This window comes from Gigantopelta aegis, unplaced genomic scaffold (assembly GCF_016097555.1).
Source record: "Gigantopelta aegis isolate Gae_Host unplaced genomic scaffold, Gae_host_genome ctg2593_pilon_pilon, whole genome shotgun sequence".
In the NCBI taxonomy this organism is placed as follows: domain Eukaryota; kingdom Metazoa; phylum Mollusca; class Gastropoda; order Neomphalida; family Peltospiridae; genus Gigantopelta; species Gigantopelta aegis.
This window is the reverse complement of record NW_024532965.1, coordinates 1-26,154: the sequence shown is the minus strand read 5'-3', so window position 1 is coordinate 26,154 and position 26,154 is coordinate 1. Positions and strand designations below refer to the sequence as shown.

The following is a 26,154-nucleotide window of genomic DNA, read 5'->3' as shown; positions in this document are numbered from 1 at the left end:
ATGGAAAGCTAGAAAGACAGTCAAAACTTTAGACCTGGCTCCGTAGAACAATCTGAACATCAGGTTATATACATTAAAGCTTAATATTTAGGGTTTAGGGGTTTGGGGTCAGTATTAAAATATGCTAATCTTGAATTAAAACAAGATCTAGTACTTTTAGATAATATACATAGAATAGTTAATAATCCGCTATGAACTGATGTCTAGTTGAAAGTATGCATTAATTGTAATAATGTATTTTCACAAGTAAGGCCATCTCTTAAGTCAATGTCATACATAATGGTCGGTCGGTCTTAAATGGAAAAACAATATATATTGTGTCTAGTGTTTATCTTTATTATATATATACTAGCTATTATATTTATTAATACAGAGTGATATCAAAAGGACAAATAATAGAATCTATTGAGAACTCTAGTCTAACAGTGGATGATCTACATATAAGGGTATAGTACAGTGTGATCTGTGTAATGTGTTATTATAAGTATTGCTTTTCAGATTGTTTCATTTGATTATGGAATGAAAGACAAAATCCTATTGATAAAATGAGATTTTATATTAAAAGTAAACCAAATAAAGCTGTTAAAGTTAGAAAAGATCAAGTCTCTCAAATGTTGCCACAAACTTTTCATGAAAAGAATATTAGAGTGTATTGTAAGAAACTTGACCAGACAAATCTTGACTTAGCTCTAAGGTATACATATTGATGTGTAGTGAATATTACGTTATATTTAATTAGATGTTTTGTGACATGGTGCAACAAACAAGATCATCTCATCACACCTAGAGTAAGTTTTTTTTATTTCTCTTTTCATTGTCATATTAATAACATTAGGGAGATCTGTCTCTAAGTTCCCAAGATGAGCTTGATGAATTATCTACAGAAGAAGGTGATTTTACTCCTTATGGTACTCCATTTGGTACACCAATGAAAGAAGAAGCTGTTCCTCAAGATCATACTAACAATATTTTATCAGTTGAAGTAAAGAACGTTTAAGTTTTACAAGTCAAAAAGCTAGACACAAATAAACTGATATTCATAATGAACTAGTACTCTATTGATTTCTCTTATGCATTCAAAAATTTCAAGATGTTCATCAGTTCAAGTTTGTCAATTGTACACGTTGTTTTTATATTTTCAGATTTATTTTTTGTGATCAGCTGTGATACTTAAATATAACTTGGGGATATGGTAGATAATAAATTTAAGTCTATCTATAGAATAGATCTAGAATTTGTGAGATGTAGTGTACAGTCACAATAGATGTTATAATGTTCTATTTAACTACCACTCTCATTTAAATCAGTTAATTAATACTCTGTTTCATATAATTAATATGACTTTAATTTTGGTAGTTTTTTTGTGACAAAGCAATTAACTATAACTAGTACTCTATCTGTTACATACAATAGTTTTGCATTAAGGTAATACATAATTAACAAACTAAGAGTTTTTTTGTAATTATTAATCCACATTACTTCTAGTATAATGTTATGTACCTATAAAAATTAAACATGCCTACAAAATGATCAAGCAGCAACACACAACACTGACTATTAATTAACAGTGGATGTTTCTATTTTTTAAAATGCTCTTTGTGGTTTCCTGCTATACTTGATAATGTTTATTCATCTGGCTCTAAGCCAGCATCTTTATGTATAATAAATTGATCTCCACCCCCTAAGTCCTGAATAATAACTATACACAATGAAGTATTGATCATCTGCCTGACTAATAGACATTCTGTACTATATATAAATTTTCACTATTATATTGGTAGTTTTATTTTGTAGTAATTACTTATTACTAATTTCATATAGCTAAGAAAATGAATGAATATACATAACTAATATGTAAACAATGTTTATTATAATGTCAAATCATGTGCTTAATACAAACAACACTGACTACACAATTATGATGGATTTTCAGCTGTTGATGAGAATTTTTCACTTAAATTTATCCTTGCATCATTACCAGTCTTGTCTTTGCACGTGTCCTTTTTTTTACTTGGGGTATATGTAGAATATGGAGTGAAATCATCTACAGATAGTTCTTCCAATGTCTTAGACAAAATTACATTAAGTGGATGAAGAACAACAGATGAATTAGACTTACTTTGGGATTTATTGTATGATCATGATTCTTACACCATATCTTGAAACAACTACAGTAACGTTAGATAACATAAGAGACACATGACCTCATATGTACTTTTCAGCTACTTGAATACTATGTTTATCCAATCTTTTACAATATACTCGAACTATCTTCTCATGAAATGTTTGAGGTAAACATTTGTGAGACTTGTTCTTTTCTGATTTTTAATGGTTTATCGGGTTCCCGTTTGGCATAAAAGTACATGTTATCAATGGGATTAGCAACTTTCATACCATAATCAAATGATACATCCTGTTTTAAATATAATAGCATTTTAGGTCAAGTTGTTTCATTCATACATCAATGCAAAGATCATCTTCAGTTAGACCACAGTTCTTAGAGGACAACATTTTTTGTTTTGATAGTGTCAACCTGTAGATATCAATAAGAGATATGTATAGAATCATTGTCTAGTTTGTAGGAAAAGGATGTCCATATATAAGATGTATTATGATACAACAAATAATTCTAGCAAACATTAGTTAGTGAGTTGTTATGTAGATAGGTACAAGTATCAATTTTAATATACTAAGTTAGTTAAATTTTCAAAATTATGCACAAGTAAGTATTTAACTTACATTAGATTCCAATGAAAGTTGTGTTTGACCAATAAGTTTGTAAAGCTTTCTTTGTTCAAACTTTTCTTAACAAATCTTTTGCCTATTACAATATAAGTCTATGATATTATGTGTTGTTTGGAATATAGTGTTTTCTACCTTGGTAAGTTTTTTATTTTCTGACATCATAATTTGTTGCAGAACAGTGTCATTTAGTTGAGTAAATGCTACCATATCATAGATTGCATCTGACATTTTGATCTTTTTCCTTGTAGGAAAAATGCATGTAATATGAGCCATAACAAGGGACATACCCATCTTTTCCTCTTAGATAAAGGTGTTCATTTGCTTCTACAAGAGCCTCAGTAATCCTACAAGTATACAGTAACACATGCAACAATATAATTACATGTATACTCTGTACATTTTTTCAACAATTTTGACTGTTTTGTGCTTGTATGCTTTTCGATGCAAAGTAACTCGAGTATGAAACATTTCATATAAATCCACTACTCCCTATAAATATATGGTATAGCCAATTATATTGGTAAAAATTAATTTCTATAAAAAGACTTACTTTATCTCTACAACATATTTGGTAAATATTGTCAACTTCTAAAACTCTAGCAAATTTCATATAACGTCTCCAGTCAAAGTTATTGGGTATTCCCAAACATTGACAGTCCCTAGCAAAATAGTCCCATTTATCAACATCTACTCCATTTCTTTTATTAGCAACAATCTAGTATATAAAATAATAACAGAATTGATTACAGGGACTGCCTACTTCATAAAGAAAACTTTTTATTTCTTGGTCGTCCCTGGTAAGGCCAATTATGAGAAGAGGAGTCTTGTTTTAGAGGAGTAAAGGGTTGTATGGGACCAGCATAAGCTCTTTGATGAAAATCAGATCATTTATTGTTAGACTATATATCTCAAACTGTGGCCATAAGTCATTGTCATCTATTAAATACTGCAACATATCAACAGAGGCTTGTTCATGCTATAACAGAGAATAACTTAGTAAATTTTGTGAATATGTTACCTTCCAAGTTGAACATTTATTGATTAAAGGAATGAATTGTCCATCAAACAAGTGAGAGAATGGACCATGACCCAAATCATGACAGAGCCCTGCTATTTTTATACATAAAACGTCCTTATCAGTTATTCTAAGCTCTTCTTGACGACGTTGTAAGCTTTCAACAAATTCCCCAGCTAAATAACTTACACTATACAATAAAATAAATATGTATATGAATTGACCATAACTTCAGTCAATATATAGAAAAGAATATTTGAGAAATTGTATGTATGCACAATTATTGTCCATGCAAGCATTAGTCAAATTCATTGATGTAAAGAAACTCTAACATGCTCTTTGCATTAATTTGGTTTAGTATCAACTAGTGCATATATGCATACATGCATAAATACATTATGTATATAATATATATTATATATATATATCAATATATGCACTGACTACTTGTCAACCTTGTACAATTTGGGATGCAAGAGATACGTGTACTCAACTAACATCTAATGTATACAGGTGGATCGCAAATAAGACTTATATCTGGGCCATCTAAGTGTTCATTTGACTGGCTTTCTCACAATCTGAAACCTGTAATATGCATGACTATAGAAACATTTCTTATAAGTCCAGCCTTTTCCAAAACCTTATATTGCAATTTTGACCTCTCTGTTATGACAACTAATAGAAACTTCATAGGTAACAACCTCATATAACAATAACAATCCATGAACAGCACTTGATGTAAAATGTTAACAGTCCATGAAAGTTTGGTCTGGCAGAATATGTAATAACCAAGGTTTGTTTTAAGCACTACTTTGACAAACAAAGGAATGACCAGTACATGGTACTAGTCAATACCCAACAGTAATAGTCTCACTACATGAAGAAAATTTTGTCATGCAAAGATTTAGCAAAATACACTTAAAGCTTAAGGCACTGTTTTTAGTTCAAAATATCACACTTCTGACAATGTTATTCCACTGTATAAAATAGGCTAATTGCACACATACTTGGCAAGTTAAAACTCTGCATCAATAGTATGCCCTTACCCTAAGCTATGTTCAAATCTGTTGTGGGAGGCTCCAGGAAACACATAATAACCTCCACCTAATATAATAGTATATTTATTTTAATCATTATATAATATATACCTAATTGTTTGATATGACGTAGTCGCTGGAATTGACGTGTATCAATGATAGACACTAATAGTGGATGGAGTTCAATATGTCCATGAATTGGATCATTAAAAACTAAGAAAATTAATGTTAATGAAAGAAATATATAGGATTATTATTAATACACACACATATAAATATATCTATCTATCTATCTATCTATATATATATATATATATATATATATAATTACTTTTTCAGAAGACTCGTCATCTTCCTGCTTCATTTTCTTAGTACTAGCAGTTTTTGATTCATCAGAGTCATCACGACCAGGAGTATCTCGCTCTTTTGTCTTTACAGAAGACTCATCATCCATCTGCTTTATTTTCTTAGTACTAGGAGTTTCTGATGCATCGCAGTCATTACGACCAAGAGTGTTTCTCTGTCTTTTCATTTTGACAGACGTTCACAGTTGCGCTATCACGTGCACAATTAGCGTTCAATTATGACCGGAACATGAAGTCAAATATAATTAAATGTCTCGCAAGAATTGGTCATTGTGCTGACTCAGTCTACCCTGTACAAATAAACATGTATATGTTTATTGTAGTATATGACATTGTAATATCATAGTATTAAGAGAAGAAATCTATAATTTTTTTTCTTGTTTCAAACTTGACTAGCAATAAGTGAACAGCAAATACATGTAAATGTATTTATTTCATATATAAAAAAGTAACATGAAAAACATTGTTATTAATTTCGCATTAAAGTATGGTGTTTTGTTACAGGCTATATCTAGACACTTAAAAATATAAATAATGTAATATTAATTGCTCTCTAAAATACAATCTATATTAGTGGTATTATGACTTCAATCATAATCATACTAACATATCTTAAATATCATGTCTTGAATTTTTATTAGATTCTCAATATCAGGATTTCAATGTGTCTATATATTAAACAAGTCAAACCAATTTAAAAATTATTATATGAAAAAAATTATGCTAATAACATTTTATGAAATTTTCTTTGTCAGTTTTATGTTTGTACTGTAATACTAATTGCATATTTTGTATATACCATACAACTTACGCCATGACAGTCAGTTTTTTATAAAAACAAACAATTTAGAAAAATACTTTAAATCATTTAAATTTAAAAAAAACATGTTGTGTTGCCCAAACGATTCCTACTCGCTCACCCACTCAGGCTTCCACTTAGGCTCCAGGATTCCCTGCTATTGCTAGCTGGGACCGCCACCTGGCTTGGTAACCCTCGTCTTCGCGAGGTAATCCTGGCTGGAGCATCGCCCTAACTTAAAACCAGCCGTACGGGATTCCAGCTCTTAGGGAATGTCGCATTCAGGAACCGGGAACCACAAATACACCAGCCTCATCTCGTTTAAAGGGAGACTACCAGCCCTATCCTAGTCGGCCTTTCGGATACTCCGTAGAGTATGCTGGTAACCATCTCAGAGGTCTGATGCATTGCAGAACGCTGGCCCACACACAACCTATCCAAGGTTGTTTTCGTTTTCTTTTATATGTACTGCAGATTTTGTCTTCATGCTCTTGTGGGGCGTACTGTGTTGTGCTATGAATCTCATTAACGGAAGCTATGAAGTGATTAGTAGCATCAACGAACTGAAAACACTGTTAAAATGATTAAAACTAAAACTACATCTTATTAAGGGCAAATAATAAAACTAGTCCTACTTAAGCAAAATAAAACAAATAATTTTTATCATATTTCAATTTTATAGGCCTTAAAACAATCATTACTTAAACACTCTTCCTCATTATCTTTTGTTCCTTCTATCTAAATTTATAGCAGCTTCCTTAGTTCCTAGAAAGAGGTGAAGATCCATTTTATCTCTCTTCAGTAAGTGTAAGATCTTCAGGTATTTCTAATATTAACATCTCAATTGTACACTGATCTACAATGTCCTGATATTTGGTAGTTTGTTAAAGCCTTTGCTGTTATGATGTCTATATACATTTCAATGACCTGAAATCATTTTCTTCATACTGACCATATAGTATAGACATAGTATTCACCTGTAGTCCATTGTATTGAGACATATAATAGATGACATAGACAGTGGTTGTTTCTATTCCCTGCAGTTTATATATTTATGTATAATAAATTGATCTCCACCCCCTAAGTCCTGAATAATAACTATACACAATGAAGTATTGATCACCTGCCTGACTAATAGACATTCAGTACTATATAGAGATTTTCACTATGTATATTGGTAGTTTTATTTTTGTAGTAATTACTTATTACTAATTTCATATAGCTAAGAAAAATGAATGAATATATACATAACTAATATGTAAACAATGTTCATTATAATATAAATGTCAAATCATGTGCTTAATACAAGCAAAACTAACTATACAATTATGATGGATTTCAGCTGCTGACGAGAACCTTTTCTTTAAATTTATCTTTGCATCATTACCAGTCTTATCTTTACACATGTCCTTTTTTTTTTGAGGAGTAAAAGAATATGGAGTGAAGTCATCTACAGACAGTTCTTCCAATGTCTTAGACAAAATTACATTAAGTGAATGAAGAACAACAGATGAATTAGACTTACTTTGGGATTTTACTGTATGATCATGATTCTTGCACCATATCTTGAAACAACTACAATAACATTAGATAACAAAAGAGACACATGACCTCATATATACTTTTCAGCTACTTGAACACTATGTTTATCCAATCTTTTACAATATATTCTAACTATCTTCTCATGAAATGTTTGAGGTAACATTTGTGAGACTTGTTCTTTTCTGATTTTTAATGGTTTATTGGGATCTTGTTTGGCATAAAAGTACATATTATCAATGGGATTGTCAACATTCATACCATAATCAAATGATACAACCCTTTTTCAAAATATATTGGTATTTCAGGTTAATTTATTTCATCCATACATCAATGTGAAGATCATCTACAATTAGACTACAGTCCTTATCGGAGGACAATATATTTGTTTCGATAGTGTCAATCTCAACCTGTAAGTATCAATGAAAGATATGTATACAATCTTTGTCTAATTTATTATTATTACACTCACTGCAAGAAGGAAGTCAAGCTGTGTTGATTATAAAAAAGGTGCTAACTAGATGACTTTAAAAAAACTGCATGGTTGCTAATTATGCAAGCAATTAAATAGGCTATTATTACCAGTAAACTGACCAGCAGAGTAAGCATAGGTTACATCTCACAATTCTGGATCACATACATGTAGATCTGTTTTATTCACTAATTTTTATTTCAAATACTCTATTTCTAATACAGCCATTTCTAGCTGATCTCAAAAGAACTTTAAAATACAAACACCTTTTTTACAGTTAATATCCTTAAACTGATATGCATCATGAAAATATAATTAAATCAATCAATAGTCCACTATGAATATCAGTTATTTTTTGTCTGACTCTTGGATTTCAAACGTCAACTCCTTAATTACTTTATTATTAACTGGTTCAAGATTGTTAGACTGATTTTGAGGAACAGATTCTGGTTTTGCTGGCGAAACAAATGGAGTGCCACGAGGGGGAAAAACACCTTCTTCTGTAAATAATTCTTCAAGTTCTTTTGCAGAAAGTTGATAAAGATCTCCCTAATATTGATATGATAATGACAAGATAAATAAAATACTTACTCTAGATGCTATCAGATGTTCTTGTTTGCTGCACCATGTCCCATAACATCTAAATTTAATACAATATAACATTAGATATTATACCTTTGTTCTACATACGTTTTAGCTAAATAAATCAATACTTTCTTTGTCAATTTTTTTACAATACATTCGAATAGTCTTCTCACAAAACATTTGTGGTAACATTTGAGAGACTTGGTCTTTCTTAAACTTCACAGCTTCATTTGGTTTACTTTTTATATAAAATCTCATTTTATCAATAGGATTCTTGTCTTTCATACCATAATCAAATGAAACAATCTGAAAAGTAATATCTGCAGTAATATGGTACAGATCATCCCATACACATACCTGTATATGTATATTATCAACTGTTAGGCTAGAGTTCTGACCACATTCTACTACTTGTTTCTTAATCTCAGTCTAAGTGAGTTGAATTGATGTGATTAGAATTATAAGTAAAGAGAGAGTAAAAAATATCTAAACAATAATACTGATATCCAATTAGTCTGAACCACATATTTATTTTGATCTTGATAATAACTCAAGAGGCTTTTGTTCAAGGGTACCCACTATTACAAGAGTGGACATTACAAAAAAATAATCCATTATGCATGTTAAAATCCCAATTTTATTGATGTCACACAAGTGATGGATTAGAAATTAGGTAAATAGAAAGCAGAAGCTTTGCAGATACCAATAAGTTTTGATTCAGTTCTTTGTCATAGATTTTAAAGTCTATAGACTTCATTGGCTTTGATGTGTCTGAAAAAATGATAATCATATCCATCACATAAAATTGTAGATTAAATTATTGAGAACTGGCATGATTACATATATACCTTATGCATGTTCCAAGATAAAATTGGCATCAATGGCATATTTATATAGAATACAAATACATTCAGTTCACAATATAAAATAGTTGTTAAAAATTATAAAAACTTATCTTCTGAAAGACCAGATATAACATTTCATTGTGTTTCTACTATATAATATAAGTATTTACCTCATCAAGTGTCATCTCTACAGTAATGGGTTGTGTTTTCACCAATATATTTGTATAAGTTCCTCTCTTCAATTTGTCTTAACAATTGCTGAGCCTAAAATAATATAATATAATATAATATAATATAATGTAATATAATGTAATATAATATAATATAATATAATATAATATAATATAATATAATATAATATAATATAATACTGGTAGGAGTGTCTTACCTTCTGAAGGTGTGGGTCTGATGACATCATAATTTGCTGTATTATACTGTCAGTTAATTGTGTATAAGCTACCATATCCTCTATTGCACCTGACATTTTAACAAGATGTCTATACAATAATTATCAGTGTAATTATCATTAATAAATAGGGACATACCCATCCTTTCCATTTATAAGAAAGTGTTCATTAGCAGCTTCCAAAGCATCAGTAATCCTAATATACAATGATATGCATAGATGTATACAATGTTAATGGAACAGTCTCCTTTTATAGGGAAATTTAATATTAGAGGAACTAATTTAGCCACATACATTTTTTCAACAATAGTGACAGTCTTATGCTTGTAAGCTTTTCTGTGCAAAGTGCTTCGAGTATGAAACATTTCATACAAATCAATTACTACCTACATAACATAAATAATTTTAACAAGTATATTTCTTAATAAATGTCTTACTTTGTCTCTACAACATATTTGGTAAATACCATCAACTTTAATAACTCTAGCAAATTTCACAAAACGTCTCCAGTCAAAGTTATTGGGTATTCCCAAACAATGACAGTCTCTAGCAAAATAGTCCCATTTATCAACATCTACTCCATTTCTTTTATTAGCAACAATCTAGTATATAAAACTAATAACAAATTGATTATAAACATTGCCTATACTTCATATAGAAAACTTCTTTCAATTGGTCGTCCCTGGCAAGGCCAATTATCTGAAGAAAAGTCTTCTGTTAAGGGATTATCAATAAGTTCCTTGATAAAAGTCAGATCAGTTTCTGTTAACTTATTTTTCTCAAACTGTGGCCATAAATTATTGTCATCTATTAAATACTGCAACATATCAACAGAAGCTTGTTCATGCTATAACAGAGAAAAACTTAGGAAATTTTGTTAAGAGTTTACCTTCCAAGTTGAACCTTCATTGATTAAAGGAATGAATTGTCCATCAAACAAGTGAGAGAATGGACCATGACCCAAATCATGACAGAGACCTGCTATTTTTATACATAAAACTTCCTCATTAGTAATGGCAAGCTCTTCTTGACGACGTTGTAAGCTTTCAACAAATTCCCCAGCTAAATAACTTACACTATACAATAAAATATAATGTATATAAATTGACCATAACTTCAGTCAATATAGAAAAGAATACAAGAGAAATTGTATAAATAAACAATCATTGTTCATTCAAGAATTAGTCATGTACATTGATGTAAAGAAACTCGTAACATGCTCTTTGCATTTGGTTCAAGATCAAATAGTGTACTGTAAAAATTAATATGCTATTTTTACAACTAGTTATGGATTACTATGGAATGTAGAATTCATGCAAATTACTCACTATTTAATTTGTCGGTATGTTGTACTTTTATATACCAACAAATTATACAATGAGTAATTTATATAAATTCTACATTCCATAGTAATTCACCTATGTAAAGTACAATCTAAATGTTTAAAATAAACATATTAATTTTTTCAGTGTAGCATATACATACATGCATAATACATTATGAATATAATATATATATCAATACATGCATTGACTACTTGTCAACTTTGTACAATTTGGCATACAAGAGATAAATGTACTCAGCTAAAATCTAATGTATGCTATACAGGTGCATCACAAGTATGACTGATATCTCTGGCCATCTATAATGCTCAGTGACATGGACTGGCTTTCTGGCAATCTGAAACCTATAATATGCATGAATATAGAAGCATTTCTTATAAAATGACCACCTTATATTGCAATTGTGACCTCTCTGTTATGACAATTAAGAGAAACTTCATAGATGACAACAATTTTTATATAACAATAATGATGCAAGAATAGTACTTGATGTAAAAAAGTTAACAGTCCATGTATTTTTGTCTGGCAGAGTGTGCATAACAAAAATTTGTATTAAACATTCTGAGAATCAAAGTACATGGTACTACCACAATAGCATACAGTAATAGTCTCATTACATGAACAAAATTTTAGATTTAGTGAAAGAAATTTAAAGTTTAAAGCACTGTTTAGTTCAAAAATATCACTTGTGGCATTATTGCAAAAGTGATTTCGCTGTTTATTAGGCTAATTGCACACATACATGGCAACTTAAACTCTGCATCATTAGTAATATATCCTTACCCTAAGCTATGTTCAAATCTGTTGTGGGAGGCTCCAGGAAACACATAATAACCTCCACCTAATACAGGAGTATATATATATGTTATGAAGTCATTTTATATACCTAATTGTTTTGATATGACGTAGTCGCTGGAATTGACGTGTATCAATGATAGACACTAATAGTGGATGGAGTTCAATATGTCCATGAATTGGGTCATTAAAAAACCTAAGAAAATTAATGTTAATGAAAGATAACTATAGGACTATTATTAATACACACATATATAAATATATCTATCTATTTATCTATCTATCTATCTATCTGTCTATCTATCTATATATATATATATATAATTACCTTTTCAGAAGACTCGTCATCTTCCTGCTTCATTTTCTTAGTACTAGCAGTTTTTGATTCATCACAGTCATCACAACCAGGAGTATTTCGCTCTTTTTGTCTTATTTTGTTAGTACTAGGAGTTTCTGATGCATCGCAGTCATTACAACCAAGAGTATTTCTCTGTCTTTTCATTTTGACAGACATTCACAGTTGCGCTATCACGTGCACAATTAGCGTTCAATTATGACAAGAACACGAAGTCAAATATAATTAAATGTCTCGCAAGAATTGGTCATTGTGCTGACTCAGTCTACCCTGTACATATAAAACATGTATATGTTTATATCTATTGCATCTTATTGTAATATATGACATTGTAATGTCATAGTATTAAGAGAAGAAATCTATAATTTTTTCTTGTTTCAAACTTGACTAGAAAAAAAATGAACAGCAAATATATGTAAATGTATTTATTTCATAAATAAAAAAAGTAACATGAGAAACATCGTTATTAATTTCGCATTAAAGTATGGTGTTTCATTACAGGCTATATCTAGACACTTAAAAATATAAATAATGTAAATATTAATTGCTCTTAAAAATACAATCTATATTAGTGGTATTATGACTTCAATCATAATCATACTAACATATCTTAAATATCATGTCTTGAATTTTTATTAGATTCTCAATATCAGGATTTCAATGTATCTATATATTAAACAAGTCAAACCAATTAAAAAATTATTATATGAAAAAAATTATGCTAATAACATTTTATGAAATTTTCTTTGTCAGTTTTATGTTTGTACTGTAATACTTATTGAATATTTTGTATATACCATACAACTTACGCCATGACAGTCAGTTTTTTATAAAAACAAAACAATTTAGAAAAAATACTTTAAGGCATTTAAATAAAAAAAAAAACATGTTGTGTTGCCCAAACGATTCCTACTCGCTCACCACTCAGGCTTCCACTTAGGCTCCAGGATTCCCTGCTATTGCTAGCTGGGACCGCCACCTGGCTTGGTAACCCTCGTCTTCGCGAGGTAATCCTGGCTGGAGCATCGCCCTAACTTAAAACCAGCCGTACGGGATTCCAGCTCTTAGGGAATGTCGCATTCAGGAACCGGGAACCACAAATACACCCAGCCTCATCTCGTTAAAGGGAGACTACCAGCCCTATCCTAGTCGGCCTTTCGGATACTCCGTAGAGTATGCTGGTAACCATCTCAGAGGTCTGATGCATTGCAGAACGCTGGCCCACAACACAACCTATCCAAGATCGTTTTTAGTTTCCTTTTATATGTACTGCAGATTTTGTCTTCATGCTCTTGTGGGGCGTACTGCGTTGTGCTATGAACTCATTAACGGAAGCTATGAAGTGATTAGTGCATCAACGAACTAAAAAACACTGTTAAAATGATTAAAAACTAAAACTACATCTTATTAAGGGCGAATAATAAAACTAGTCTACTTAAGCAAAATAAAAACAAATAATTTTTATCATATTTCAATTTTATAGGCCTTAAAAACAATCATTACTTAAACACTCTTCCTCATTATCTTTTGTTCCTTCTATCTAAATTGATAGCAGCTTCCTTAGTTCCTTCCTAGAAAGAGGTGAAGATCCATTTTATCTCTCTTCAGTAAGTGTAAGATCTTCAGGTATTTCTAATATTAACATCTCAATTGTACACTGATCTACAATGTCCTGATATTTGGTAGTTTGTTAAAGCCTTTGCTGTTATGATGTCAATATACATTTCAATGACCTGAAATCATTTTCTTCAGATTGACCATATAGTAGTATACATATAGTATTCACCTCATCTGTTAGGTAGTCCATTGTAGTGAGACATATAATAGATGACATAGACAATGGTTGTTTCTATTGCCTGCAGTTTACATTTCTATATGAAAAGTGCATGTACATTTGTACCTTGATAGAAAAACATGAATGGATCTTGTTAAAATGATTGTTGCTGTATTAACAGGAGTAAACCTATGATACTGGTGATTGATTGTACAAAAAAAAATTTTGCACATACATTAGTGTTACTGATATAGAACCATCAAGTAATGTTTTCTGTGGAGGATTTAATGAAGAGTAGTGTCTATTCCGATATTTCACTATCCTGCAAGTTTATAAATGGCACTGCCTCCTTTTAATGTAGTTTTCTGAATGTTATACAAATAAACATACATACATTGTTAATATACAGATGTATGTGTTAGCTACATTACATCTTATCTAATGTTTTATACCTGTACTTGAACAACTGGACACTCAGTTCTATTAAACATAATAATTGATGTCATAATGTTATTTGTTACAATATGTTTGACTAATGATGTCGAAGTCTTTGTTATGTGAATTACATAAAGGTTGGTATGTTTTGTTATATCAATAGTCTGAAGAGATTCACCACAGCTTCCATATACCTAAATATATATTATATTAAACTTAGGGACAAATCTATGACTGATCTTGTCAAATAACAAAATTATAGGTGCATACCCTTCACAGATGTAGTCTAGAATATTTATCTGAATTATTCAACTCATCAAAAAAACTATTAAAACATACTTCTGGATAAATTTCAAGACTTTCAATATCAGATTTTGTTATGGGTCCTAAAGTAATGAGCAGTAGTTTAAGTGAAGAGAAATAAGAGAAGTGTATAATTTTTTTAGTGATGATGGAGGAGAAATTATAAGAAGATGCAAAAATATAACTGAGGATCCTAAATTACTAGTTTAATATATTGTGAAATATATATATTTAGAGTCTACATTGTAAAGTATAGTAGGTGCATATATGTGTGTGTGTGTGGTGTGTGGATCATTGTAGCAATTGATTGATGTAACAAATCTATGGTAATTTTCATTGCATAATCATATTGAGAAATTTAATAAACACTACTCTGTTCTTAATATGCTAATCATAGGTCAGTAGTTGCTAGTCAGTTATAAGTATACAATCATTTTAACAACAGATGTACTGACTTCTTTCATGCATGGTTCAGAGATTCATGTGATATGATGGTAACTACCTATTAGACACTTTCTCAACTATCTAGGGATACAAACTAGCTTAATTTTTATTCATTATGATGAGGGAAGGAACTCTGAGAAGACCAAGTATATGTAGTGTCCCAAGCCATGGACTCCCCTCCAACTATTATTTCAATCATGAAATATATGTAGGACTCTTACATGCTATGACTCTAGATCTTTTTTTAACTTGTCCAAAGTCAGGGTGGTACATTACAATTGATATTACATTGAGTCCTATAAATATGTTCTACAACTAAACATGTATTCTTGTTGACATAAATCAAAATCAAAGTGTAGCATTAGAAAAAAAGAAATGATATAGGAAATAATCTGGGTATCATATTCGACAGACCTCTTGTGTGATCTAAGTCAAGAATCTGGTTTATGTGAAGAAAATATTGTGTCATCTCAGCAAGTGCTCAGTGAATGTTGGGAATCAAGTTGTACAACGAATTACTGTTAGGGAAAGGAGCTGAGGCATTTACACAAATCATACAATACATGGACATGCTCTTCCAAAATTTTCAATGTCTTTATTCAAATAAATCAACACATGAAGACTGGAAATAAAGAGGTCAAATTATTATCCGTTCTAATAAGATCATAATATTTTCATTTCTGGTAGAAATATAATTGATTGCTATATGATAATACTGTCACAATTAATACAGATATCATTAACTTATAAATTCTATTTAATAGGGTGTCCACAGTCATATTTTCCTCTAATGACTCTAACTTTAACTCCTGGTACATCTTTGGGTCCTCCTCCTTGAATAAGGACAACATCGTGCTCTTTAAGAGTGTGTCCTTCTCCTGGAATATATGCAGTCAATACTTTACCAGTACTCAAACGAACTTTACAACATTTCCGTTGACCAGAATTTGGTTTTCTAGGTTTTTTAAAATCATAGTTTGTAAGACAATGCCTTTAAGTTGTGGTTGACCATTCATTGGGCCTGTTTTTTTGGGCTTTGTCTTTAATGGACCTTGTCTAATAACTTGTTGAAGAGTTCTTAAGTAGAAACTACTTGTATGAAGATATGACGTTAGAAGATGGTGTGAGACCATGATCTTTTTCAGCAGTCCTCCAACATGTTGACAACATTGTATATGAAATTTAAAATTTATTTAGTTTGGAAAGACGTTTACTTCCTCGTGCTCTTGCCACTAATAATTTTTGGAGGTGTGGCTACCAAAATAGCTGCAAATTATTGTTTTTGTTCTGACATCTTTTGAAGTCACGTGACAAATATAAAATTGAAAAATTAATTATCCATTTTCAGAAATGTTTGAAATTGAAAATACAATCAAATTGCAGTATTTAACTGTTTATTAAAATAATATATTGTTTTATACAAATTTTATTAGCCTTTAAAAAAACCATGTTGATAACTATAATATATATCAACTTTAATCCTGAAATGTTAAAGTACAAATTAATTAATGTACCTATTTTATCAACAATTAAAGCATTATAAAATGAAAGAACAATTCTGAATTACTTTCTAACTATAGACCATACATGTACCAGTGAACCAGGACAAAATTTAGCAATGGACCCTCTCTATAGGTCTATGACATCATACGACATTACTATTAAAATAAAAGATTACTCAGAATAATACATTGGATATATACTGTATGTAACAATGTACATGTCCCTCTAATTTGTAGCAAAATGAGAGAAGATTAAAAGAGTTACAAGTTAAACAGAATTGTACTTCATTTATTCACTTAATAAATTAGTTACAATATTTTAGTGACTACACCAGAACCAATAGTTTTATGTCCTTCTCTTAAAGTAAATCTTTGTTGCACTTCTAGAGGAATATCTGCTTTTAATGTTAAAGTCATTGGAGTGTCCTCTCCTGGCATCACCATCTCTTTATCCTAATTAGATCATAAATGTGGTGTGGTGTCAGTAATAACTTACTTCTGGTAATGACACTACGCAAGTCACATCGGCAGTTCTAATAAAAAGTTGTGGGGAATAATTACTCATAAATGGAGTATGTCGACCACCTTCTTCTTTCTTTAATACATATACCTATAACAATATTAGTGGGTGTGGTGAGTGGGTGGAGTTACCTGAGCTTCTAGTTTACTACAAGATATCACTGTATCAGGTTGACATAGTAACATCCCACGTCTTATTTGTTCTCGTTTAATTCTCTAAGCAATGCTCTAACTGATCTCCAGCTTGTCCTTCATCAAGTTCTTTATGAAACATTTCCAACCCTAAAAATTTAATTATGAACAATAATTACAAGGGCAGGCCTTATTACCTTTAACAGCTGCTTTCATTTTTGTTTTGTGTCCAATAATTTCAACTTCTTCTCCTTTTTTAATAGTCCCTCGTTCAACTCGTCCAGTCACAACTGTACCACGACAGCTATAGAGAACACATCTTCAATAGGAAGTAAGAAGGGTTTTTCAAAATCTCTCTTGGTAATGGTATCCACGTATCAACTTGTTCAAGTAATTTAAGAATAGAGTCAGTACCAACTGTTGGATTTTTTGTCCTCTAAAGCACACAATGCTGATCCAGCAATAATAGGTGTGTTGTCTCCATCATAATTCATATTCACTAAGAATTTCTCTCATTTCTAATTCCACCTTTATTATTAATAGATAGCATTAATTAATAAAATTATAGGAACTTACCAATTCTAAACATTTCAGGATCATCAACCATATCTGCTTTGTTAATGAACACAACCACACTTTCAACACCCACCTAATCAAATAATTATAATAATCAATACAATGATGTCATTGTGACATCACCTGTTTAGCTAATAGTAAGTGCTCTCTTGTTTGAGGCATCTGTCCATCAGTAGCAGCAACAACTAAAATTGCACCATCCATTTGAGCAGCTCCTACAAATTAAAATTAATTACTATAAATTAAATATTTACTTACCTGTTATCATATTCTAATGTAATCAGCATGTCCAGGACAATCTACATGAGCATAATGACGATTAGGGGTCTCGTATTCCACCATGAGCTGTTGCTATGGTGATACCCTGGCTCTCTCTTCTGGAGCATTGTTCAATGTCAGCATAAGATTTAAAATTTGCATTGCCTTTTTCTGCTAACACTATATATAAAAAACAATTATTTATTTGTTTGTTAATTAATAGGGTACCTTTTGTAATAGCTGCAGTTAATGTAGTTTTCCCGTGATCTACATGTCCTATTGTACCAATGTTGACGTGAGGTTTGGTACGAGAAAATGTCAATTTCTCAGCATATTGATAAATGGGTGTGGCTATAACATGTTACACATATAATGTAGATGTGTCATTGTAAATTATACCTGATATATATCGTTTGTCTTGAAAGATGACTGAAGTATTACACTAAATGATGAGTTATTATATTGGTGGGTGTGGCATATTATGATACCTTGATGCTTGGTTTAACTCCGCCTACAAATTTAAGAGTGGTACCTGTTTTAACAAAAAAAATAATGACAGATATAGTTATTTTTTAAAGGACCTCTTCGAAGAATGGATTTGAGGAAGGTAGCCATTAATCCACGTGAAGAAAAACGGTAAGTTTACGAAAATGTAACACGTGTTTATAGAATTTGAATTAATGAAAACGGTTGTCCGTTGTATTCCGTATATTACTAATCACTCAGAAACGTAATATGATATGATACCTTTACTGTATGATATAAAATCATACATTTTTTGTTTATTTATAAATATAAATTGCTTGTTATATTGACAATAATGTTGTTATCATTCTTTAATTGTTTCCCACAAATACTACAATAAGATATTACAAGCTCTTAATTATCTAGAAGGAAAGAAGCTCAAGGGAGTTTTCAAAATGTGAATTATCTAAAAAAAAAGAAATGTTATCTAGAAGGAAAGAAGTCATACAAGCTCAAGGGAGTTTTCAAAATGTCAATTATCTTAGAAGGAAAGAAATGTTATCTAGAAGGAAAGAAGTCATACAAACTCAAGGGAGTTTTCAAAATGTCAATTATCTAGAAGAAAGAAGTCATACAAACTCAAGGGAGTTTTCAAAATGTCATTATCTAGAATGTTATCTAGAAGGAAAGAAGTCATACAAGCTCAAGGGAATTGATAAGCTGTTAATAATCCAGAAAAGGAAAAAAAATCATTTTAGAAACTACTAACTTGTAGTCACCTGTATATACTACTCCTCTATTAAGTAATAAGTGCATCACATTGTGCAGGTCAGTAGTTACTCTATTCTGTATTTTGATAAAACCATGCAGTGTAACTGAAGCAATAAAAATATCACATCATTGTGGTCTATAAGCTTTCGATTATCCAGAAGGAAAAAAATCTTTATCGAGAAGGAAAAATATCATAGAACATCCTATATATATATAGCTGTATACATTCAAACCAATTTGATGATCATAATATTGAGGATAACATACCCTACTTCATAGATATATCAGTGTATGTATGTGTACAGATATTTTTTATACTTCATTATCAACGACATACATGAAGTGATGTCACTCTACATGCAATTAAACAAGAACATAGATGTACTACTCTGTATCATACAAGTATTAATATTACGTATATACTAAGATTAGGTAAATATGTGCTTTTATGATATCAAATTGTAATTGTCATATATTGTAAAGAAATACTGTAAGTAGATAATGAATTAATGTTATATATTTTTGCTTGTATCACAGAATATCTGTTCATACAAACAAGTAGACATATTTTGAAGAAGTATGTAGTATAAGAATACAAAATGGAGTTCTCCATGTGTATAATACAATAATATAATGTCAGAACATTAACAAATGTCATCATAAATAATGTTATAAGTAAGAAACAACCATATACAAGTGTGTGATTTATGAATTCATGTTTGAATTGTCTTCGTTACAGAATCACATCAATTTGATGTAAGCTCAATATTGAGTTACCATAAAGCCAAAAAACTAGTCTAACTCAATATGTGTAGAACCAAATAGAAACCAAAAATACTCCTTGTAATTTATATCCTATAACTGATATTATGAGGGAGGGCAGATATTATTACAACTTAACTAATTTAGTTAAAATAGTATTACTTATAATTTCAATTGAAGCCATGATTCAACTACTATAGTAAGTGGGTATAAAAACAATGTGGTTGTAGATGTAAACTAGTTGGTTTTATGAATATTGAAATTACACAAGTATTGGTCTTGTAGCAACTTTTGATTTGGACTTACATCATAATGATGTAACTGTAGTAATGAAGACCATAGTTAAAATGACATATGCTTTTTCAGAGAATATGTTCACTTTTTATTGTTTAAATATAACAGATGATCCAGAAGAGCATTTTTTACTTTGAATGAACAAAAAAAAAACAAGTTTCCCTGAACATTATATGAGTGTGTTCCTGCAAGCACATGTGCTTTGCATAAAAACAATTGGGATATACTGCAGTGATGAAATAAGAAGGGCACAATATTTGCACAATCATTTTACAAGACACATATCATTATATATTATACAAAGTAACCTACACACTTTAATTTCACATTTAATGAAAATGATATAAGCCTTATTACTAAACTAATAAGTCTTTTCTATTTTGTGACAGTACAGACAAGGTTTTGGTTCAAGGTAACCTGCCTATTAATGAATGATGCAACAATTGCCATATATAGCAATTGGTCACTTTGGTAATTAGTAATAAGTGATTATTGCTGTTCATGTTTGTCATGAGCATACCAAGTAAAAAGGAATAATTGTGTAAAGAGATAATACTGATAATATATTACTAAGAGTTGTAATATGTAGTATTGTTGATATAGTTTATAACATAGTGATTGTGCCTTTAAAAAGGTTGACATAAAGAGTGTTATATCAGAATTATGAAAATAAATTACAATGAATTTTACCTAGTAACATGACAAATTTTTATCATCACCATATTTAACATGACTTCATGTAAGAGGAATCTTAACAGTTTGTTCTATCTAGAGCTGACATACAAATAATAGAGTTACCCAAAAGTCTATATAAAGCTTGCTACTGTGACTTAAAATCGAATTAACTGTCAGAAAGAAATCTCCTATCAGATAGTGAGTGTTCCTGATTAACCACAAATATTTAAATAATAAAGTCCTGCGATTAATCTAAAAAGGTCTTTGTGGATTTAGTAGTGTCATAGAAATTATATATTGTTAGTCATATATAATTGCATTTCATTATGTTAAAAAGAAACTTACTATATATGGTTAAAGGTTAGAAAACAAGACATTCAATGATAATAACATTTGTTAGTTTTCTTTCTATTATTTTTATGTCTGACTACTAATTTTTATTTAATAATGTTATAGTGAAGAAAAATAGCTAAAGTAGTTGCTAGAATGGCTTCATCTCATGATCCCTATACTTTAGAATATCCTAGCCATGGCAAACAAAGTAGGAATCAGTTAACAACTGGAAATGAACACCACAATCTTACTTTAATGAATAAATAAAGAGAATCAATAGATAAATGAATTATGGATAGATGAACTTTTTGATATAATAATGACTACTAAAATGATTGTATAAATTAATAAGAGAAACAATCCAGACTCATCTTATCATCACTGTATGACTCATTAGTTATTGTCATGATCATTTACAATAAAATAATATGCTTATATCATTGTTGTGTTATGATATATAATACAAATTGTCATGTTTATTTTGGTTTTTATAACACTTTCATCCATATTTCCAAAAAAAAAAAACATTAACTTTAGCTCTAAAAAGAATATAATTTCCTATCATTTCTTTGCATTAAAATGATTATTCTGTTTAATTCACTTCTATAGTTACATGTAGACCATTCGTTATTAACACACTGTAAAGAGCATTTTATCATTTTAACTGAGCTCTTTGTTACCACAGTTTCATCAATATGATGTAAACCCAATTCTAGGTTGCTACAACACTAGTTTGTTCCAGTTCTTAGGTATTGAACTAAAGTAATTTTAGTACCATCATTTTAATTTTTAGCTCCAATTCTAGAACTAGAGCTAGTACTACAGAACTAAATAATTTTTATCTCAGTGCTGGAATTAGAACTGGAACTAAAAATATTTTTTAGGTATTACTGGAACTAAAATTTGAGTTTCTTCACAGTTTTCCATAAGTGGAGAAGCATCAAAAGGACAAAAAAATAGATTGATTAACTACAATTTGGAACACGAAACACTGCTAAAAAAAAATAAAAAGTACTTATACAACTTGTTTCATAGAAATTGTGATTGGTTATAAATTAATATACTATAAACATTTGAAACTGCAACGGCATGGAACTATGAATTAAGCGGAAAATTTCCAGAACTAAAACTGGAAATAAAATTGTAAAACAAAAATTTCCAGAACTGGAAGTAGAAACTATAAAAAGAACAATTTGGTTCTAGAACTAGAACTGGAACTATAAATGATAAACTTAAGGTTCCAGAACAGAAGTAGAACTATAAAAAGAACAACATTTGGTTCTAGAACTAGAACCTGAAAAAAAATTGAACTATAAAAATGATAAACTTAAGGTTCTAGAACTAGAACTGGAACTATAATTTGATATGAGAACTGGACAAACTCTATACAACACCAATACTATATTGTAACTCAAACGTATAAAGACAACTAGTCGTATCTAAAATCAGATTAATATTACACCCACTTTGCTATAGTAATTGAATGATGGCTTCAATGGAAGCTATAAGCAGATACTATTTTAACTGAACCTAACCCAGTTATTTTAATTGAAATAGTACCTGCCATAGTTTCAATTGTTGGACATAAACTACAAAGACAACTATTTGGCTTCTAGTTGGTGCTATATGTACTGAGTTAATAAGTTTTTTGGCTTTGTTGTAATTCAATATTGGGCTCACGTCGTATTGATGAAATTCTAGTAACGAAGACAACAGTTTGAAATGGCATGTACAAAATGTTATTTTAAGTGTAGTTTATTACATAGTTATGTGCTTATAATACATTTGACATGAAGAGTATTATATCAGAACTATCAAATTACAAAAACTTTACCTAGCAACATGAGAAACCTTATCACCACCATATTAACATACCTTCCCATCAGAGGAATCTTAACAGTTACTCTATCTACAACTGACATACTGATATATAGAGTTACCCAAAAGGCTATATAAAGGTCTCCACTGTGACTTAAACAAACGAATTTACTGTCAGAAAGAAATCTCCTATCAGATAGATAGTGAGTGTTCCTGATTCTAATAAAAGGTAGTTAACCACAAATATTTAAATATAAGTTTCTGCATTTTATGTTTTTCATGTAAAAGGTCTATGAGTATTAGTAGTCATAACAATTATATATATATATATATAATATTAGTCATATAGTGGCATTTCATTATATTTTATATGTTATAAGGACTTAGTATAGTTAAAGGTTATGAAACAGACATTCAATGATATTAACATTGTTATAACTCTGTTTTTCCAGTTGAGAAGAGCCACCCAAATAACATGTGAATAACTTTGCCGTTTTATGTTGGCCGTTTTTGTGCTATCACAATGGGACTTACACACATTATCGATACAGCTTGCATTATCCGATAAAAACTCTGTTGATGTGTCGTTTGGACTTGTAAAAAGAAAAGTATTTAAAATAGAGCTGGAAAAATGTGATGACGATATTACAAAGAGTGTATAGTATATCATTTATTCTCTTTAGTATTTGCAACATATTATTCACTATAGCTAAAAGTGCATTGGAAGTCAACTTCTTTCTTCAAAAATTGAAATTTGACTTTCTTCATCTTTATCATTTTCTTCACTTTTCCTTTCTGCTTTCTACCTTTACTTTTCTACAATGAAGATTTGCAAATATCTTAGTGTAGGCTTAGTGCTTACAATAGGTGCCTTCCTTAGTTCAAAGATTTTCACAAAGTTTTCTCTCCTAAAAGAGAGAACGCTACAGTAACTACTTTTACTCGTTCCACAATATCTGGTTATAAGGTACGTCAAACATCTGTACTTTGTATGATGATAGAAGTTTAATTTTTTATAATACCTACATGCTTATATACAACCACAGGGCGAAGCGTTTTCATAATCGTAATCACGTGTCAAAACGGGCTTGTATATTCCCAAGCGAATTCAAGTATGTTAATAAATAGAACGTTAATGATATCAGTACGTGCAAATCGTTTCTATCAGAAGACCATAGCGTAACGCTGTTTTCGTGATGTAATATAGTAGAAAAGAAAATTAACTATAGTAAAAAAGAATCTACATTTAGAAATGATTTATAATCATTTATTTTTTTTCTTGATATAGTTATATATAACTAACTTTATTTTTTCTAGCAATCTATATTTAATGATAATAAATGTTGTTATAATTGTCATGATCATAAATTAATGCCAACCTAGGAGTTTTCTTTCTTTCTATTACTCTTAGTTTCTTATTGTCTTTGAAGGACACTTTTCAGTACATTCATGCTACTAACCATTGGACAATACGATTTTTTTCTTGAAGAGGAGAACTGTTTCAAGTTGTCTTCCAATTCCATTAGAGGACCAATCAAATTCGTTTGTTCAACTCTTCTCCAGATGGTGAAGTCATCTTCAACAGAGACAACAAATTAAACAGAAAGAAAGACCTCTAATGTTGGTTGTCATGTAGCAAGCAATCCCTGATACATATTGGCATATGTACCCATATGATAGATAATAATTGAAAAATTTAATATAAAACTATTCACATACCTCAGATACAATCCATTTCTACAGCATATCCTACAAAACAAGAGTTTATGTCGGATTCGATGACTTCTCTCCATACTGTTTTACAAGTAGGTGTATTTGATATACTTTAATGGTCACTGATATTGAAAACTATCTTGTAGAGTGTTAATATACTGATTACCCACATTGGGTAACTTGACAATTGACATGACCCAAACTACTGCAACGGACACGTCCTTGAACCTGTGTGCTAATGAATAAATTTGAAACTAAGCTAAGATTCAACACTATAAACCATCCCTGGATTGTAAATTTTTTGTGTGAAATAAAGATTACAAGGGATACAAATTTTCAAAAAAAATGCCTGAATAGCTGGGTTGTCCCATAGTTGAACCACACTTTTTCCACTACTAGTACAATAATTAAAAATGATGTATTTTAACATTATACTACCATCTTTCATCAGTGAAAATAACTTCCACAGCTATACACATTTTCTGATACTCTCTAATTTGGAAACACCTATTGGCAATATCATGACTTGGAGCTTGTGTTTAGATATGTGAGATTGAACACAGTTAAACACACATATTCAACTTTTGTCTTTGCTCACACTGAAAAACATACTGACCCATACCTATTTGAATAATGTTTGTGCATAGTTTCAGAATAGCTATTTGTTGCACAACTCTTCGTTAGTTTATAAAAACAGCATTTTTGATTTAAAAATATATTGGACTTTGATGAACAATATTTTCAACTACAATTTCATGAAAATTGAATCTTTTAACGAAAAGGAATTCTAGTGTTAAAAGTTCGTGAATGGTGTACTGTGGACTGTAGTGTTTATTGTGTTTTATTGTTTCCAACCACCTGTGATGAAATGAATTATTAAAATGTTTTATGCAAGAAAATTTTGGCTCTATTGACTATAATCAAATTTCTATTAAATATGAGTGAAAAGAAGACTAGAGCGCGTGCAGAAAAAAGAAGTAAGGCAAGAATAGCAGACGCAGACAAATGATTCAAGCAGGTCTTAGATTATTTATTTGTTTGTTTAATTCTTTAATGTTATTTAAATATAATGCGGGTTA

At 30.3% G+C, this 26,154-nt stretch overlaps 2 protein-coding genes and 1 pseudogene across 2 annotated transcripts; all 3 read right to left on the bottom strand.

Annotated features, from left to right (window-relative positions):
* Nucleotides 1-28: 28 nt before the first annotated feature.
* On the bottom strand, nucleotides 29-5,329 carry LOC121391529 (deoxynucleoside triphosphate triphosphohydrolase SAMHD1-like). Its single transcript, XM_041523125.1, is given in 14 exon segments — nucleotides 29-52; nucleotides 2,740-2,796; nucleotides 2,798-2,821; nucleotides 2,878-2,986; nucleotides 3,033-3,089; nucleotides 3,143-3,234; nucleotides 3,296-3,460; nucleotides 3,506-3,529; nucleotides 3,531-3,610; nucleotides 3,613-3,721; nucleotides 3,764-3,950; nucleotides 4,807-4,864; nucleotides 4,909-5,010; nucleotides 5,173-5,329. Coding segments are annotated over 14 exon segments (1,245 nt in total).
* Nucleotides 5,330-5,407: 78 nt separating this feature from the next.
* On the bottom strand, nucleotides 5,408-12,448 carry LOC121391528 (deoxynucleoside triphosphate triphosphohydrolase SAMHD1-like). The gene is given in 14 exon segments (XM_041523124.1): nucleotides 5,408-5,452; nucleotides 7,637-7,781; nucleotides 8,337-8,521; nucleotides 9,573-9,608; nucleotides 9,610-9,666; nucleotides 9,791-9,899; nucleotides 9,948-10,004; nucleotides 10,103-10,194; nucleotides 10,246-10,410; nucleotides 10,458-10,655; nucleotides 10,698-10,884; nucleotides 11,935-11,997; nucleotides 12,044-12,171; nucleotides 12,275-12,448. Coding segments are annotated over 14 exon segments (1,641 nt in total).
* Nucleotides 12,449-17,068: 4,620 nt separating this feature from the next.
* Nucleotides 17,069-18,595, bottom strand: LOC121391527 (annotated as a pseudogene).
* Nucleotides 18,596-26,154: the final 7,559 nt, after the last annotated feature.